General features: G+C 59.4%; 1 protein-coding gene across 25 annotated transcripts; it reads left to right on the forward strand.

Annotated features, from left to right (window-relative positions):
* The first annotated feature begins 9401 nt into the window (after positions 1-9401).
* On the forward strand, positions 9402-16548 carry LOC133046082 (uncharacterized). Of its 25 annotated transcripts, none has more exons than XM_061128955.1 (6): positions 9442-10296; positions 11515-11653; positions 11766-11984; positions 12267-12419; positions 12530-12750; positions 15891-16548. In XM_061128955.1, the coding sequence occupies exons 1-4, from the start codon at positions 10099-10101 to the stop codon at positions 12293-12295; spliced, it is 585 nt and encodes a 194-aa protein (XP_060984938.1). In that variant the 5' UTR covers positions 9442-10098; the 3' UTR covers positions 12296-12419; positions 12530-12750; positions 15891-16548. The 25 variants fall into 25 exon arrangements, 13 of the variants coding, with proteins under 13 accessions (XP_060984939.1, XP_060984933.1, XP_060984929.1 ...); XR_009690417.1 differs by adding an exon at positions 11377-11435 and having other exon boundaries at positions 9443-10232; positions 11545-11653; positions 12530-16548; XR_009690412.1 differs by adding an exon at positions 11377-11435 and having other exon boundaries at positions 9445-10296; positions 12530-16548.
* Positions 16549-16878: the final 330 nt, after the last annotated feature.

The following is a 16878-nucleotide window of genomic DNA, read 5'->3' on the forward strand; positions in this document are numbered from 1 at the left end:
GGTGGGAGTGGAGGGCCTGGGGGTGCCCGCAGCCCCGCCTCCCATGTGGGCCGGTCTGGGCTGAGCGCCCGGAGGGCAGGGGCTGTGGCCCCCGTACGTCTGCATGCCCAGCTCCTAGTGCCCGGCCTGGGGCCTGGCAGAGAGGATGCCCCAGTCATACCTGGGTGTGCCTGAGCTTGGGGCAACAGTGACTTGTGGGGTCTGATGCTGCAAAAGAAAAAAAAAACAGAAACCCCCAAACAGAACAAGAGTGTGAACTGGTTACCCTGCAAGGCCTTGCAGCGGTTCTGACTATTAACACTCCCATCCCTACCCGCAGACCCCAGGAATCACCAGGGAAGCCTCCCAGCTTTCGGGGAGCTTCACTTATATCGCCCCAGAGGGACAAACCACATTGACAAGGGTCAGATCTGCCTCCTGGGGATGGAAAGTTCCCATCTGGGGCCTGAGACGAACAGTTCTCTCCCTTCCCTAGGCTCGCACCACACCCCGCTCCCTGGCCCGGGGCCCAGGGGATGAGGGTCAGGCCCCTGCGTGACCTGTGGGTGGTGCCTTCCTGAATCCTTCTAGCCCGAGGTTGCCTGGGTTGGTTACCCATCACTGTTACACATTAGCCCCGTCATCAACAAATGCGGGTCACAGCTCGTGTTTTCTGTGAGCCAGGAATTCGGGAGTGGCTTGGCTGCGTGCTTCTGGCCTTGGCGGCTGTCACTCATGAGCTCACTATCTCCAGGAGGCTTGACGGGGGCTGCAGGCTCTGCTCTCCCGGTGGCCGCCTCACAGGCTGCCCGGCGGTGTCGGCCGCCGGTGAGAGGCCTCAGGTCCTCTGCACAGGCCGGCGGCCCCGGAGGAAGCGGCCCCGGAGAAGCTGCGATGACTCAAACTCAGAAGCCTCGTGCCGTCATTTCTGCAATATCCTGCAGGGTTACACAGTCCTGCGTGGTGGGAGGGGCTCCCATCAGGAGGGGAGAACGTGGGACCCGCCTGGGAGGCACACGGGTGATAGGCTGCTGTGAACAGGGCAGAACCTGTCTAGACGGCCACTGTCCACTCACATCCTGTGTGCCAGGCCCTCTGCTAGGCCTGGGCATGCAGGGACGAGGTGGGCGGAGAAAGACCTCCATCCATTCAGAGCGTTCGCTGGGTGGGCAAACCCTGTGGGCCACGCAGGATGAGTGAGCTTCCGAACCTGCACAGAGCCTCCTTGCCAAGGGCCTCATGTACACGGCCCTTGTGCCAGGAGTCCTGGGACGGAGGGCGGCAGGATCTAGGAGAGAGCAAGCTCCCGGCCCAGCAATCAGGGAGGGCGCCGGGAGGAGGGGGCGTTTGAGAGCCGGCTTTGACGTCCAGGAGAACTGGGCAGGTGGGGGATAGATAGTGTCGCACAGGGGCCAGGGCAGATGTGGGGCTCAGACCCACACCCCCGGAGACACCCAGTCCCCAGCATAAATGTTCACATGCTGTGGCCTGAGCTGGCCACTGGGATCCAGCTGTGGACAAAACAGACCCCCTGGTTCTTCACAGTATGGTTCTGAGTCAGGGACAGGGCCTGGAGATGCCCTTGAGATTGTTACTGATGGTCAGTAAAGTCGCTCGGTTCTGGCCAAGCCATGTCCACCCATCATCTGACGGCAGTGGGCACACAACCATATCCCCATTTGACAGATGAGGAAACTGAGGCTCAGGGCTGAAAGGACTGCCTAAGGTCAGGGAACCAGGCTTACTCCCAAGCCTTGTAAGTGGGTGCCTGGGGCCCAGACAGGTGCTGGCCCAGCGGCCCGTGACCTGACTCTCTGGGATGTGCTGGTCTGCATGTGCTGACCCCCCCCCCCCCCCGCCACTTCTCCACCAGGCAGGAGACCCGCCCCCCGCACGCCCAGGGCTTCACACCGTGGGAGGAGGGTGGCGTGGAGTCGTGTGGCTCGGCCTCCGTGCTCACAGTCAACCTTATGACCGATTAGGGGGGCCCGTGAGTCACATGGGAAGGGATTTTTGCAGATTGAAGTGAAGCAAAATGTCCTCAGGCCTGACCTCCTTCCACAGGGAGAGCTGCAGAGACTCTGGGTTCCTGGGGGGTCCCGGGGGGCCGCCCCAGCTTCAGAGCCCTGAGTCCCACAAACTTGTGCAGGCTTTCCTCTCCTCCGCGCCCCATGCTTGCGGAGAAAGCAGTGGCCAAGGCCGTCAGGGCCGAACGAGCACCTGGGCGGGGCAGGCGTTGTGCCGAGGGTCTTAGGGGCCTGATTGCACTGAGCCCGTGCGACCCTCCAGGCAGGGCTGTCCCCGTTTCACAGACGAGAGGACTGAGGTCAGTGAGGTCAGGCCAGGAGCCCAGAGGCACAGCAACCGCGAAGCAACGCCTGCCAAAGCCAACAGTGACGCAGCCTGCCCGCCCCGTCCTCGGCCACCTGCTGGCCCCGTCCTCCCGAGTCACTCGCCTGGACGAGGCGCAGGCGGACAGCGGGTGCTGAGACATCCGGGCGCCCCAGACCCGCTGAACACGCGCTTCTGGGCGCCTCTCAGCCTTCGCAGAGGTAACCAGCTCTCGAACTTGCTGTTTCTTGTTCAAATGTACTTTACTCTTCCACTGTTAACACCTACGTCTGTGTCTACAAATAACACCAGAGGTTGCTTGCGTCTTCCGTTTTTCTATAAAGAGGACCGCAGGGGCTCTGTCGTCCGGAGCTTGCCTCCTCCCTCCGCGGTGTGAGTCTGAGGTTCAGCGAGTTGCTTCATGCACCTTCGGGCAGTCTTTCTTCACTGCTGTGTGGTACTCCATCCGTGGAGAGGCTCTTACTCACAGCTGTTCCTGTTTGACTCCCACTGCTTCAGATGGATGTGGTTTTTGGTCCTCATGGCACAGATGAGAAAGCAGGCTCAGTGAGATTGAGGGGTTTGTCTGGCATTAGTTTCTAAGGGGCAGAAACTGCCCTGCTGCTGCTGCTGCTAAGTCACTTCAGTCCAGTCTGACTCTGCGACCCCATAGACGGCAGCCGACCAGGCTCCTCCGTCCCTGGGATTTTCCAGGCAAGAGTACTGGAGCGGGGTGCCATTGCCTTCTCTGAGAAACCCCCCTACTGAGTCCCAAATGATAAGGCTCAACAGGTTCCTTTATATAAAATTCCATGAGCAGAAGAAGAGATCACACAGCCAGGCTAAGCCCTGGGGCAGTCTCAGCCCTCAGGAGGTGGCCAAGAGGGGACCTTGACGTGATGCCCACTGGGACGGTGGCAAGAGATTCGGGAACCACCCCAGCCCCGACCCCATCGACGGGCCCCTCTCCACCTGCCCAGGTGGAGCCCAGGGCCACAACACACAACTCACACAAGTCAGCGGCACCGCTTGGCTGCATAAGACCCCTCCTGCCCAGACTGCCGAAGAAGCCAGTCCTGAGGCAGACTTCACCTGAAGCCTTGGTTTTCTCGCCTGTAATTTGGGGATAATCAGGGTACGTGCTCCTTGGTGGTTCAGGCAGTAAAGAATCTGCCTGCAATGCAGGAGATCCAGGTTCAATTCCTGGGTTGGGAAGATCCCCTGGAGAAGGAAACAGCTACCCACTCCAGTATTCTTACCTGGAAAATTCCATGGACAGGGGAGTCTGGCAGGCTGCCGGACACAACTGAGCAACTAAGACTTTTAGGTTCAGAGCACAAGTCCAACATCCCAGAACCCAGCTCCCCTGAAACTGCGCAGATATCGTGGTCAGAGGGAGGCCTGAACCTTGTTCAGAGTGTCTGATCTTGAAGGATCTTGAGGTGCTTCTATTCCGGTTTTGCCCAGACTGATTAACTGATTCCTCATTCATTCATTCCACAAACATGCGCGGGGCCCCTGCTCTGGGCCAGGTGGAGCCCTGAGGGCCCAGGGGCGATGAGAACGGGGGCAGAGCAGAGAAACCCCTCCCCTCCTGCCTCTGCCCTCCACGGCCCTCCACCCACCTGCCCGCCACAGATCCTCAGCCCTTGGCATCCTGCCAGCGGCGCCCGCTGCCAGGGGAGCCTGCCCACACTCACGTCGTCACTCAGACAGGAGGCGCTGGCTGGACACAGCCACGAACCGGGCCCAGGAGCCCATCCACGCCACCCTCAGAGGCGGCCCGGAGCTCCACCCACAGCAGGCCCCGAAGGGAAACTTTATCTGGGCCGTCGTCAAGTGCCAAGGGCTGGTCCCTCCACCCCGATCCTGTTGGTTCGTCTACCTAAGCCTCCATCTTTTTCCGCCCTGCCAGGTCCCCGGTGCCTTCAGAATGACCCAAGGAGAGGCGATTCAAACCCCGCCTCCCCTACCTCCGAGAGCATCGGGTCACAGAGCCTGGGCCTGATCTTGCCGCTGCCACTCTCGGGGCCAACAATGCGCGTTTAATAGGTGGGCTGAGACTCCTGCCAAATCTCCCAGATACGAATCATGTCAGAGCTGCAAGAAGCTTTGGGGTGCAATCCTGTCCTGGATGGGGAAACTGAGGCACGGAGCGAGTCACAGCTGAGCCGAGCGTCCAGGCCTCCCGCCCCCTGGGGAGGCCCTGGTAGTGAGATCGCAGCATCATCAGACGTTTCTCCAGAGCAGACCGGCGTCCACAGTGTCTCGGCCTGCTGGGGTCGGGAAGGGGTGGGAACTGCAAGCAGCACCAGTGGGGCGAGGAGGAGGGCCAAGGCCCCCGCTCTCAGCAGCACTGTTCAAGCTACTCCTACCAGGGACTCGCTCGATTTCACGGCCGCGCTAGGAAAGCAGGAAGCGCGTGCCGCTGTCCCCATTTTACAGATGAGGAAAAGTGAGGCACACGGAGACTAACGCCAGGAACTTGGCACCTGGTGGTCCCCAGAGTCTTGCCCAGGAGGGGGTTTGGCTCCGTCCTTACAAAGAGGGGGCCTGCCTCGCCCAGGGCCACCCAGCTAGAGCTTCATGTTCCTGGGCCGCAGACTGTGGGTTCGAGGCGGACAGAAGTGCAGGGCGTGGGGGTCTCTGAGGGTGCAGGTCAGAGAGGGGCTGGGTCGCGACGTCCCAGCCAGGCCCCAGCCCTGGCCTCCAAGTGTGGTCGGGGTCTCAAAGGCCAAGAGACAGAGGCCCACAGGCGGCAGCACCCCGACCACCTCTCCCGGGTTGCCTGTGGTTCTCTTGCGAGGAGCCTAGCTTTCACCTGGCGGAGTCCTTGGCCCTTGGCATCCAGCCCCTCCTGCATGCCTGGGATTTAACTGCCGTTTCTAGGTTTAGCTGCTGCAGGTGCTGGAGGGAAGCCGGTCAGGGGGGAGGTAGGAGGCATTCCCTGCCCCCTCGAGATGGTGAGTGACCCTGGGCAGGACTCCGAGGCCTCAGTCGTCCCAGTTGTTGGACAGGGTGTCTCTGAGATGCTTCCGGCTGGCCAGTTTCCATCCTGGGGATGCTTGGATGTCTGCGAGGCAGAGAGCCGTTGATGTCTGCCTCGCTTATCTCAGGGATGCAGGGAGAGAGAAGGAGAGGCAGACACAGCCAGGCACGGAGGCAGAGAGCACAGAGGCCCGCAGGTCGAGGCCTGGAGGTTGGGGGGAGAGTGATCGGAGCGAGGCGGGCACACGGGACCCCGGCCACGGCTGCCTCTCGCCGACAGCAGGCACCGGGGCCCAAGCCGGAGCAGCTGCTGGTGGCAGCTGAGCCCAGCCCGCTAGGCCCTCTGCCCTGCCCACCACATCCGGCTTGGGCCTGGCAGGGCATGGGGTTGGGGAGGGGAATGGAGGGGCAGGGCCAGCTGTGAGCAACTCTATATCCCCCAGATCTGCCTGTTTGTTATTCTTCATCGCTTAATCATGTCCAGCTTTGCCACCCCATGGACTGCAGCCCGCCAGGCTTCCCTGTCCTTCACCAGCTCCCCGAGTTTGCTCAGACTCATGTCCGTTGAGTTGGTGATGCCATTGAACAACCTCACCCTCAGTCACCCCCTTCTCCTCCTGCCCTCAATCTTTTCCAGCTTCAGAACTCAGCCACTGCTGCCTCCTAGGTGTCAGGACAGGACCACCTACTTGCTGGTCTCATTGCCCACGTTCTCTACCTTGAGCAGAACCCACTGCCCAAAGCCACACCCCACTTCTGGGCCAATGGAAGAATTGTTTTCACTGCCTAGAGCGCTTCAAACCCAGTTCCTTTGCATGTCAAGTGCTGCGATGGATCATTTTATGTCAGTTTGGCTGGGCCACGGTACCCAAGTGTATGGTCAAACGTTATTCGAGGTGTTTCCAGATGAGATTCACGTTTAAATCAGCAGACCTTGAGTAAAGCAGATTGCCCTCCATGACGTGGGTGGGCCTCATCCAATCGGCTGAAGACCTGACAAGAACAAAGAGACTGACCTCTGCTGAGCAGGAGGGAATTCTCCAGGAGATGGTTTCCAGACTTGAGCGGTAACACTAGCTCTTCCCGGGACTCCAGCCCGCTGGCCCACTCTGTAGATTGAGGGCTTGCCAGCTTCCATACTCACACGAGCCAATTTCTTAAAATAAATCTTTCTCTTTATACCTGCTTTCTACTGATCCTGTTTCTCTGGAGAGCCCCGACTCACACAGATATCCTTCAAAGGACACCTCTTCCAGGAAGTCTTCCCTGATCCCTAAGCAGAGTCCTCTGCTTTCCTGGTCTATCATGGCCCTTCATGCTGCCTCAGTGACAGCATTTGTCACTCCGTGTTCCACTGAATTTGTAAGTCAAACTCCCCTTCCTAGGGAGTAAGTTCTGCATATTAGGGACTGTAGACAATTTACCCAAGTTCTCAGCACTGCCCAGCACAGGGTCTGGCACAGAAGAGGTACTGGCTGGCTGATGGACGGCGGGTGATGGACGGATGCATGCACGGATGGACGGATGGATGGGGTGTGTGTGGTTGGGTGGATGGGTGGATGGGTGGATGGGGTGTGTGTGTGGATGGGTGGATGGGTGGATGGGTGGGTGATGGACAGATGCATGGGTGGGTGGACGGGGTGTGTGTGTGGATGGGTGGGTAGGTGGATGGATGGGTGATGGACGGATGGATGGATGGATGGGGTGTGTGTGTGTATGGGTGGATAGGTGAATGGGTGGGTGATGGATGGATGCATGGATGGGTGGATGGGGTATGTGTGTGGATGGGTGGAAGGATGAGCCAGTAGGTAAGTGGACGGATGAATGAACTGAAGTCTCTATGGTTAAGGAGCTCCCCGGGGGGGTAGGGGGGTGGCTCTTGTTCACAGCTGACTTCCACCCCAAGCAGGAAGGCTCGGGGCTCTCACGAGGAGCCTGCGGATTCCTGGGGGGTGATCTGCCCTGCCAGTGGGCCCCCCAGTCAGTCCCTCCACAGAGGCTCAGCCAGGTGCCTGGCATCATGGGCGTAGGGTTTGGACTGTCCCAACCCTGAGCTCCATTCTGCCGTTCCCCAGCTGTGTGGACAAGTCACGGCCCTCTGTGGGCCTCCTGAGAGGTCATGTCACCCATGTGGGCCCAGGGCGTGTGCTCTGGAGCCCGCCCGCCCGGATCTGTCCATCCGCCGCCCTGCCTCCGTCCCCTGGTGCATGACCAGGATGACGCCAGCCCCTCGCCCACGGCATTGTCCCGAGGATTAAATCAGTTCACGCGCTGGGAACAGTGCTTGGCAATGCCATCGCCCGTGAACACTAGGCGTTGCCCACGTCACGGCGCTGTCAGGAAAGGAAAACAAGATCATGCGGGCGAAATGCTGGCTGGGTGCCTGGGGATCGCTCCGTAAATCATGCTTCCTTGATCTCCATCACAACCCCGTTTTGCCGGGGTGGGGAGCCTGAGGCTATGAGAAGACGGGAGGCTTGGCCAAGTCTGGGCAGCATGTGGGTGGTGGAGTCGGGGTCCACATTAGGCCCGGCCGACCCCGGCCCCCAGCCCCGTCCAGAAAGCCCGAGACACTGGGGTGGGAGTAGGAAGAGTTCAGCAGGTGACAGGCCGGGGCTGGCCCAGGAGGTCTGGGGCTGGAGCCCCGGCTGGAGCAGGTCTGGGGGGCCACACGCCAGGGCACCAGGGGCGGGGTGGGGGCAGTGAGGAGACGCTCAGAGGTGAGGCTGGAAGCCGTGCTGCCGCGCTCTGGCCTCAGTGGAGGGGGGTGACAAGACACAAGAGGCACCCGGCCGCCCCGCCCAAGTAGCTGCGTGTGGGCAGCGACGGATATGGTGGGTTTTCCATCCCTGCCGAGAGCCAGAAAGCACATGGGAAAGGCAGGACCGCCTCCCGTCTCTCACAGATGGCGATGCCAGTAACACAACCTCGGGAGCGCAAGCGTGTGCCGGGCCCCGTGGAGCTGGGCACCGTGAGGACGGCGGCAAGAGGGGGCGAGCGCCACTGTTCCCATTTTACAGATGCAGAAACCGAGGCAGGCGGAGGCGCCTGAGCGGCTAACCCCCAGTCTGGCCTGCCTCTGCCAGCCTTCCTGGCCCCAGTCCCCCTGCCAGGTGGCGGGTGAAGCCCCGGGTTCCACACTGTGGGATGTCAGACCTGGGGGGTGGGGGGACAGCAGAGAGCGGGAGGGGGTTCTGGGGGAGGGTCCCAGGTGGGGAAACGGGGAGTGAGCGTGCGGGGCTCAGCGGCATCTTCTGGGGGTCCGCCATCAAGGGTTTGTGCCATCGCCCAGCATGGCGTGAGGCCCGTTTCTGGGGTGACAGCTGGTCTCTTGCCCTCCCACCCCACTCACAGACGAGGAAACTGAGGCATGGGTGAGGGGCAGAGAGAACCGGAGGCTTGGGACTCAGGGTGGGAGGAGCGCGCAGGGCCTGAGAACGGCTCCAGGTAACAGGACAAAGCCTGGGAAACGTGAGCGCATGTTTACCGGCCGGGGGATTAAACTCCGTGCAGCCAGGGGGCTCACTGGGGAGGTGGGCAGGTGGCAGCAGGCCCCGCAGAGGGAGGCAGGCTGGGTGTGAGGGTTGCAGCAGCCAGGCCGAGCCCCAAGCACGTCCCCCAGCAAGGGGTAACCCTGAACGCGCCCTGGGCCGGGCTCCGGGCACTGCACACGCATCAACCTTCACAACAGCCCCCAGGCCCGATGGGGCTCCTGCAGGCAACGCAACGGAGGGGCAGAGCTGGGATTTGAACCGGGACCAAGGGCCCAGGGCTCCTGAGCTCAAATCCTCTACTGACAGCCACGGTAGCCGAGGTCAGCACAGCGTATTTAGAATGGAAAAGCAGCGTCACATCTGAGGAACGGCTGCTGCGAACAGAAGGTACCAGAAACACAAACGCAATCAAGACAGAACACAGCTTTGCGCTGATGATTTCCTCTAGACTCTGTTACCTGGCAGAGCTCCGAGCAGAGGCCTGCTTTCAGTTCGCTGGAAGGACAGAGCAGCCAGTGCAAAGGTGTGCAGGCCGCCCCGCCCTGCGCCGGGCCTCAGCGAGGTCGGAAGGCGTTAGATCCGCGAAGGACAGGGCTCCCGCACACTGATACCCTCCTCGAGGGCTGTGCCTGGTTCTGCATCCATGGCCGTTTCCATCTTTGACATGGCATTGAGCGTCCCCACATAACAACTGACCAAACAGAGGCTCAGAGGGGTTGGTTACTTGCCAACAAGTTGGCTGCTTGTTGGTTAGGTTGCCCAGTCAAGGTGGGGGTGTCATCTCATGAGAGGAGGCCCTGAGGTTGGCCCAGGAAGGCAACTAACTCAATCCTGAATCAAGGACGGCTTCCTGGAGGAGGTGACGCTGACCTGAGCGTGAAAGGGAGAGGAAGGGCTGGCTTGGTCCCAAAAGGCTGGAGCTTCGCAAAGCAGGGAAACAGCATGGACCTCAGGCTGCTGGGGGTGGAAGGGTGCACATGGGGGAACCAAATAACCAGCAAGACCCAATCCCTCCTTCTCAGAAGACAGGCACCCCCTCCAAGGGACTGGGAGGCCCAGGGGTCCCAGGCCCCCTGCACATCTGATACTAGCAGTAATGACTCATCATCCCGGGCACCTGTGGGGCTAAAGGTTTCCCATGTAACTCTCCCCAGCATACTCACAAGCTTTATGAGCTGAGCACTATTCTCCTCCCTCTTTCCCTGGAAAGAGGCCCGGAGAGGTAAAGTCACTGCCTCCAGGCCCCGCAGCAGGCTAGTGGCCAAGCCCAGGTTGTCCAGCTCTGCAGCCCCGCCCCCGTGGAATCATGAGTCTCCCTGTCCTCCCAGGCGACAGTACGCCGGGACAGACAGACACACACCAACTTTCTAATGGCGTGGACGAGTCTCCGCTGGAGGAGACGGTGGCTCAGCTGACGGCAGCCAGCCCCACCTCCCGGAGGTTGGTATCACCTCCAGGCACTGACCGCGCCGTGTCCGCCGTCCGCAGTCGTAACTTTTCCTTCGTAAGTCTTGGCCCTGAACCTGTAGGTGCGTCAGAGGAAAGCAGAGACTGACAACGCTGTCTTGGCAGGGCGGGCAGCCCTGGGGCCAGGCGGGGACCTGGCTCTCGAGGCCGTCACACGCACCCCTCCACGCTCCCTGCCTGGTGAGGGCCTGGGGGCTGGCAGGCGGGGCTCTCAGCCTGCGGGTGGGCCCTGCCCAGACCTGTCTCCACCAGCCTGCTGGAATGTAGAGCCTGGGTCGGCCAGGAGGCCAAGGTGTGGTGGGCGAGTCCTGCTCAGGGTGGGGAGGGGGTGTCCAGTGGGGGGCGCTGGACGGGGTTGGTAATGGAATAGGTGGCAGCTGTGTTTGAACCCCTGGTGCTCAGCTTCCTACCTGGGAAATTCTGGGCCTCTCAGAGCCTCAGTTTCCCCATCTGTGAAATGGGAATTCGGACGCCAACCGCACGGTGTTGGGTTATACTGAAATGAGAGAGTTTGAAAAACAACCAGCATGCATCAGTTAGATCTCAAGAAAGGTGGAACTTAATTAATTTGAAAATTATAATAAATAAAGAGAAAAGCAACTAGCTAGCGCCAGGCATGTGGTGGGTGCCCTGCATACTGGCTTCCACCCCTGCGTGAACCTAGATGGCTTTCCAACCTCACTCAGGATTCCGTCCTGACTGGTGGGAATCACAGCTGATAGGGTTTGAACCGTGGTGTTGGAGAAGACTCAAGAGAGTCCCTTGGACTGCAAGGAGATCCAACCAGTCCATCCTAAAGGAGATCAGTCCTGAATATTCCTGGAAGGACTGATGCTGAAGCTGAAGAAGCCCCAATACTTTGGCCACCCGATGCGAAGAGCCGACTCATTGGAAAAACCCTGATGCTGGGAAAGATTGAAGGCGGGAGGAGAAGGGGACGACAGAGGATGAGATGGTTGGATGGCATCACTGACTCGATGGACATGAGTTTGGGCAAGCTCTGGGAGTTGGTGACGGACAGGCAGGCCTGGTGTGCTGCAGTCCGTGGGGTTGCAGAGAGTCGGACACGACTGAGCGACTGAACGACAATGACGACTTACTATCTATCCCCCTCCAGCTTCCCGTCTGTGCTCAGACTCTGCACTCCTAAAGTCCCTCTGGCCCCTGGGCCCTCAGGTACGCTGTTCCCTCTGTCAGGAAAGCAACCCTCCCCCACTCCCATCTGGCCAGTTCTCCTTCATCTCCCTCTGCTTAGACCTCACCTGCTGTTTCTGGAACCGTCCAGACAGTGAGCCCTCAAGGGCAGGGCCCACATGCATCACGGGCATCGGCGCGTCCACGGTGCTTCCTGGGCCCCGGTACACAGGAGGTGCTCAGGAAATGCTCAACGAAAGGTTCGCTCACACTTGCTCTCCTCTTGGGATGGAGTCTGTTACTATCAAGCACCGGGGCTAACCGTCCAGCCCGTCAGACTTTCTTCACAAAGCACTTTTGTCTGTGCTCCAGGTCACATGGCATCACCTTCGATGGCCAAGACGCAGCAGGTCTCAGCGCTGGGGGCCTGGAGACTCACTTGGTGTGGCTCGAGGGTGACGGGGCCCAACGGCTGTGACGGCCGGAACAGCGCGTCAGCGGCCACACCGTGCGGCCTGGGAGTCCTCACGTTCTGGGCATCTGATTTATCTGGGCCCAGCTGGCAAAAGGAAAGAGGAACGAGAACCCAGGGTGAGGAAGAAGAGGAAATCTGATGTTGGCTCTGCCCACGCCAGCACTCTCTGCCCCACCCCGCAATTTCCCTCTGTCGCCTCTGCGTGCTGGGTGGGCATGGCAGGACCCACGGGACGTCCCCCGCAGAACACTCCAGGCCTTGGGTACCAGGCGGAGCCTTTTCTCCTGACGACCCTCAGAGGACATGATCCCCAGTGGGCCAGGTGTATGGGGACCATTACCGCATCGTCCCTGCCCAAGCCTCTTTGAAATCACTTGTGGCCCCTCCTCCTTTTCCAGCCCTGCAGGGAGATCTTCAAGGTCACTAACACCTAGAGCTTTGAACTGGGGATATCTCCAGCACAGACAGAAAGCTTCCCCCAGCTTCTCAGGTGCTTTGCTGACAAGACTCCCACGGCGGTCAGAGCCGCACTGCCTACCGAAGCCCCAGCTGTAAGTCAGTAAGGTCATGGACTCCTGACCCCACACGGGTGGCCCCAGTGAGGCGCTGACCTCTGTCATTTTCCTTTGCCCTCTTTTTGCTTTTGGTTTTCCGAGAATAGCTACTACACCTTCCGTTGCACGGGCTCATCTTGTGACATGGCCCTGACACTCCTCTGTTTGAAGGGTAAAGTCCACGTGTTCTCTTCCCTTAAGTCTGTGGCAAAGACAGAACAACGCCGACCAGCTTCCAGGGCAGGTCGTAACGGCAAGGCGCCGTCCCCCTGGTTCTTCCGGGACACTTATTCTTGGAACCCAGCCGCCAAACTCTCAGGAAGCCCAGGTAATCTGTGGAGACCCACGTGGGGAAACTCAAAGGTTCCTGCCAGCTGAGCCGAAGGATGACCTGGAGTTGACCAGCAGGGAGGAGGGGGAAAGGGTATCCAGCAGAAAAGCGGAACAGCATGTGCAAAGGCTCAGAGGCAGGAGAGAGCTTAGAGCACCTGGGCAGGGCCAAGAGGTGCCGGGTGGGGGCGGGGGCACACAGCGGAGGCCAGAGGTGAGGGACAGCCTGTGGGCAGGCCCGAGAGGACGCTGGAGGCTGGCTGAGCTGGGGGCCTGGGCAGCTAGAGCGGAGGGTAACAGATGATGGCTGTGCTTTGGAACTTCAGCTAGGTGGGCGGTGCACTCAAGGGGCTGAGCCTGCAGGGGGGTGGGAGGAATGAGGTCCCCTGGGCCCCTGGACTAGGGTGTTGGCAGTGGGGATGGAGGGAGAGCTTTGTGGGGGGTTGGTACCCAGTGGGTCTCTCGGCCAGGCTCACTGTGTTACTGGAGCTGGTATGCTGGCTGGGGGGAGGGGACAGGAGTGCATCGTGGGTAGCCAGCCTCTGACCTATAGGATGACCGCCTGGGGTCAGTCTCTGACAGCAGGACCACGACGGGGTCAGAGCTGGAGGCCACGTGGGGTGTGAATCCCAGGGGCCTGCAGTCCAGACTCCGCATCACCATCAAGCTGACAACAACAACGACAGTCCTTACCAAGGGCCTCCTGCACGCCAGACACTGGCGAAGAGTGTGGCATCCTCTCTTGTGGTCTTCTATGAATATGAGGAAGGTGCCCATTTTACAGATGGGGAAACTGAGACTCGCAGGTAAGGTAAGCCACCATCCCAAGGCCTCTCAGTTGGGAAACAGCAGAAGCAGGACGGGACGTTGGCGTCTTCCTGGAGGCTGTGGAATCTGCCCGCCTCGGGGATGAGCCACCAGGTCCGGCATTTGCGGATTTTGGAGGAGCCTTGGGTGGGAGGCTGCGGGGTCAGAGATATCTCACTGGAATGTCAGAAGGAATGGGCCTGAGTCAAAGTCTGCTCAAGCCAAATTCCCCAGATTTGGTCTGAAGAAATCCTCCCACTGCTCACACAGGAATAAAAGGTCGGGGAGTCAGGCCTGTGCTCAGCTGTGACGGGCAAGGGGCCGAAGCCAGGTCTGGGGGTTTCGGGCCGGCCTCCGTCCCAGGACCTGCTCCTGGAAGAAGCTCTACCCCAGCCCCTGCTGCCTCCGTGCTGACTCCGGAGGGAGGGGCAGCTTTCCGGAAGTCCTCAGCCTGGGGTCTGGGCTTGAATGATGACCTTGTCCCTGGGGGGCTTTGGGGCTGTGGGTTACCGTCTCGTGGGCTCTGTCTCTCCCTGGGCACGTGCGACCATCTTCCAGACCTGTCCTGCCAACCCGGCTGCCTGGCTGATCTACCGGGGAGCCTTATAAAAACTAACGCCCAGGGACATCCCTGCCGGCCGGGTGGCTAAGACTCTGTAATCCCACGGCAGGGGTACCTGTGTTCCACCCCTGGTCAGGGAACTAGACTCCACATGCCGCAACTAAGACCGAAGTTCCCGTGTGTTACCACCAACACTCTGCACAGCCAAAGAAAAAAAAAATAAAAACCCAGAAAACCCAACAGCAGCAACGGACACCCAGGCCACAAGCCAGAAGCAGCACCGCCGAAGTTCCTCATCTGATCCCGACACGCGGCCGGTGCCGAGAACAGCCGTGTTGAGCATTGCCTTTGGGATCACATATGTGTGGGCTCAACTCCTGACTCTGCTTGTGTGCTAGGTGACCCTGGGCGCATGTGGTAACCTCTCTGAGCCTCAGTCTCCTCCTTCTATCAGGAGGGACACTCTTGTCATGGGCCTGAAGGGATTAAAGCATTTAATTTGGGTCCATCGCTTGGAACTTAGAGCTCAAAAGGGAAAAAAAAAAAGGCACCCAAATTCATCCTGCTCACAGCAACATTGACCTTGCCGAGTGGAAGGGGACACTCTGATTCGGGGTTTCAAAGGAGCATGTCCAAAAGGGACTTCTGGAACCGAGCTCGGAGGCTGGCACCGTTACGCTGAAGTCCCGTCACAACCAGACATGCTTGATGTTTTCCTCCTTGAGGACCCTGAAGCGCATGCCAGTGTCGCTGACATGGGCGGTGAATTCCAGGGCTACGTGGGCTTTCTGTCTGGAATCAGCGGATCCTGCAGTGCTTGACCCAGGGATGTTTCGTCAGAGCAGGGCTGCGGCTTCGACAGCTAGTCAGAGCCCCCTCTGCCCTGCCGCGTCCCTGCAGCACCCCTCTTGGGCCACAGGATGGAGCAGGGGCTGGGAGAGCAGCCCCCGCCCTGGCCGGGGACACACACACACTGCGTGCCTCGGCGTGTCACCCATGCCTTGACGGAGCAGCCCGGGTCTGGCGCTCTCTGCTAGCCACATTCTGTTCTGAACGTGTTACATGCCTTGCCTCATTTGCGCCTCAAAACCACCTTATGAGGTGAGCGGCGTTAGGCTCCGTTTTGCAGATGGGGAAACCGAGGCGCAGAGCAGCCAAGCAAGCTCCGTGTCCAAACCCCCCCCCACGGTAAGTGGCAGAGGCAAGGCCTGAGTCCAGGCCGGCCAGCCCCATGAAGCTCATGTTCGAGGGCTCCCCTGAGCTGTCTGCCATCAGGGGGCTCCACACAGGAGGAGGCTGAGATCTGGGGGTTTGCAGCCCCAGGGCCACGGGCCAGCCACACCCTGAACTGGGCCTGGCTAACGTCAAGGCCTGGCTTTGATCTGGTGTCTGTTTTACATACAGTGTGCGTCTTTGTCTGCCCCAGTCTCCCGTTTATCCCTTGCCCCTAGCCCCTCACTTTCCCCCCAGTCATCCTAAGTTTGCTTTCTATACCTGTAGTTCCATTTCTATTTTGTAAATAAGTTCATTTGTACCATATTTTTAGATTCTACATAAAGATCAACCGTACAGCATAAGGAACTCTTCTCAATATTCTGTAAAGACCTACACAGGAAAAAATTAAAAAAAAAGAACCTATGTATATCCACTTTGTTGTACAGTATAAACTAACACCACATTGTAAAGCAACTATACTACAAAAAAAACCTTCCTTTATCCTTTCATTCACTTCCTTGTTTGTTCATTCACTCTCTCTCTCTCATCAACAGTTTTGGAGCACCTACGGTATACCTGGCCTTGGTCTGGGTGCCAGGGAGACAGAGACGAGACAGGCCCTCTGTCCCCGAGGCCGTCCCAGGCAGTGGGGCAGACTAACAAGCAATCTCCCTGGAGTTTGGAGAAGACAGAGGCTGAGAGCGCATCCCTGAGGAGGTGGGCATCACCCAGCTTTCAGCTGGGTATCAAGGATGAATAGGAATTCACCAGTGAGGCGGAAGGTAGATGGGTCCCAGGCTGGGCAGCCAAACTAGCAGGAGTGAGAAAGGAGCTGAGCGCTGCCCAGATAAGAGAGAAAATACCACATGTTCCTCATTCCCAAGGTCAAGGAGACCTTCCTAACTACGCATGCACAGAACAGCTCCTTGGAGGTCAAAACAGCAGGGGCATCACCTCAGAGTAAGTGACGTCAGCCTTCTCGCTAGAGTCCATCTTGGCTCCGAGACAGGCAGATGCACATGGGAGGACGCTGAGATGGACCAAACCCAGGCTCAGAACCGGGTGAAGCAAGGTGACTGCCCAAAGGAAACCCCGGAAGAAAGGCCCCAGAAAAGTGATCCGAGCCACCATGAGGGCGTGACTCTCCCTCTGAGCCTGCCCGTGCGTCTGTCCACACGCACACTTTTTCCTCCTAATAAACGCTGGACTTGCTTCACCACGTTCCGTCTCTGTGTGGAAACTCATGTCTACACAGGCGACAAGCTAGGGCCTCATCACTGCCCACTGGTCCCTGGGGGTCTGGTGGCCAGGATTCCATGCTCTCCTGGCCACAGCCCGGCCTCAGTCTCTGGCCAGGAACTGAAACCTTGCTTCAAGTCGCTGCAGGCCGAGGCCACCGAGGTCACTGGGGCCTGGCTAGGGCGAGTGAATCATCTCACAAGTCACAAGACCAAGCTGGTGACCTTGACGAAGGGAGATGCAGGGGAGAGAGACACTGCTGAGCCTGGGTCCTCGGTGCTGGCTCCGTCACTCCCTAGACAA

Source organism: Dama dama, chromosome 24, assembly GCF_033118175.1.
Source record: "Dama dama isolate Ldn47 chromosome 24, ASM3311817v1, whole genome shotgun sequence".
NCBI classification, from domain to species: domain Eukaryota; kingdom Metazoa; phylum Chordata; class Mammalia; order Artiodactyla; family Cervidae; genus Dama; species Dama dama.

Bases quoted from the DNA above. Each gene is read 5' to 3' on its own strand.
- LOC133046082 (XM_061128950.1), top strand. From the start codon at position 10,099: ATGAGTCTCCCTGTCCTCCCAGGCGACAGTACGCCGGGACAGACAGAC. The intron at 11,654-11,765 runs GTTCGCTCACAC...TCTGTGCTCCAG, and splicing joins CAGGAAATGCTCAACGAAAG to GTCACATGGCATCACCTTCG. The intron at 11,985-12,623 runs GTGAGGAAGAAG...TCTTCCCTTAAG, and splicing joins AAGAGGAACGAGAACCCAGG to TCTGTGGCAAAGACAGAACA.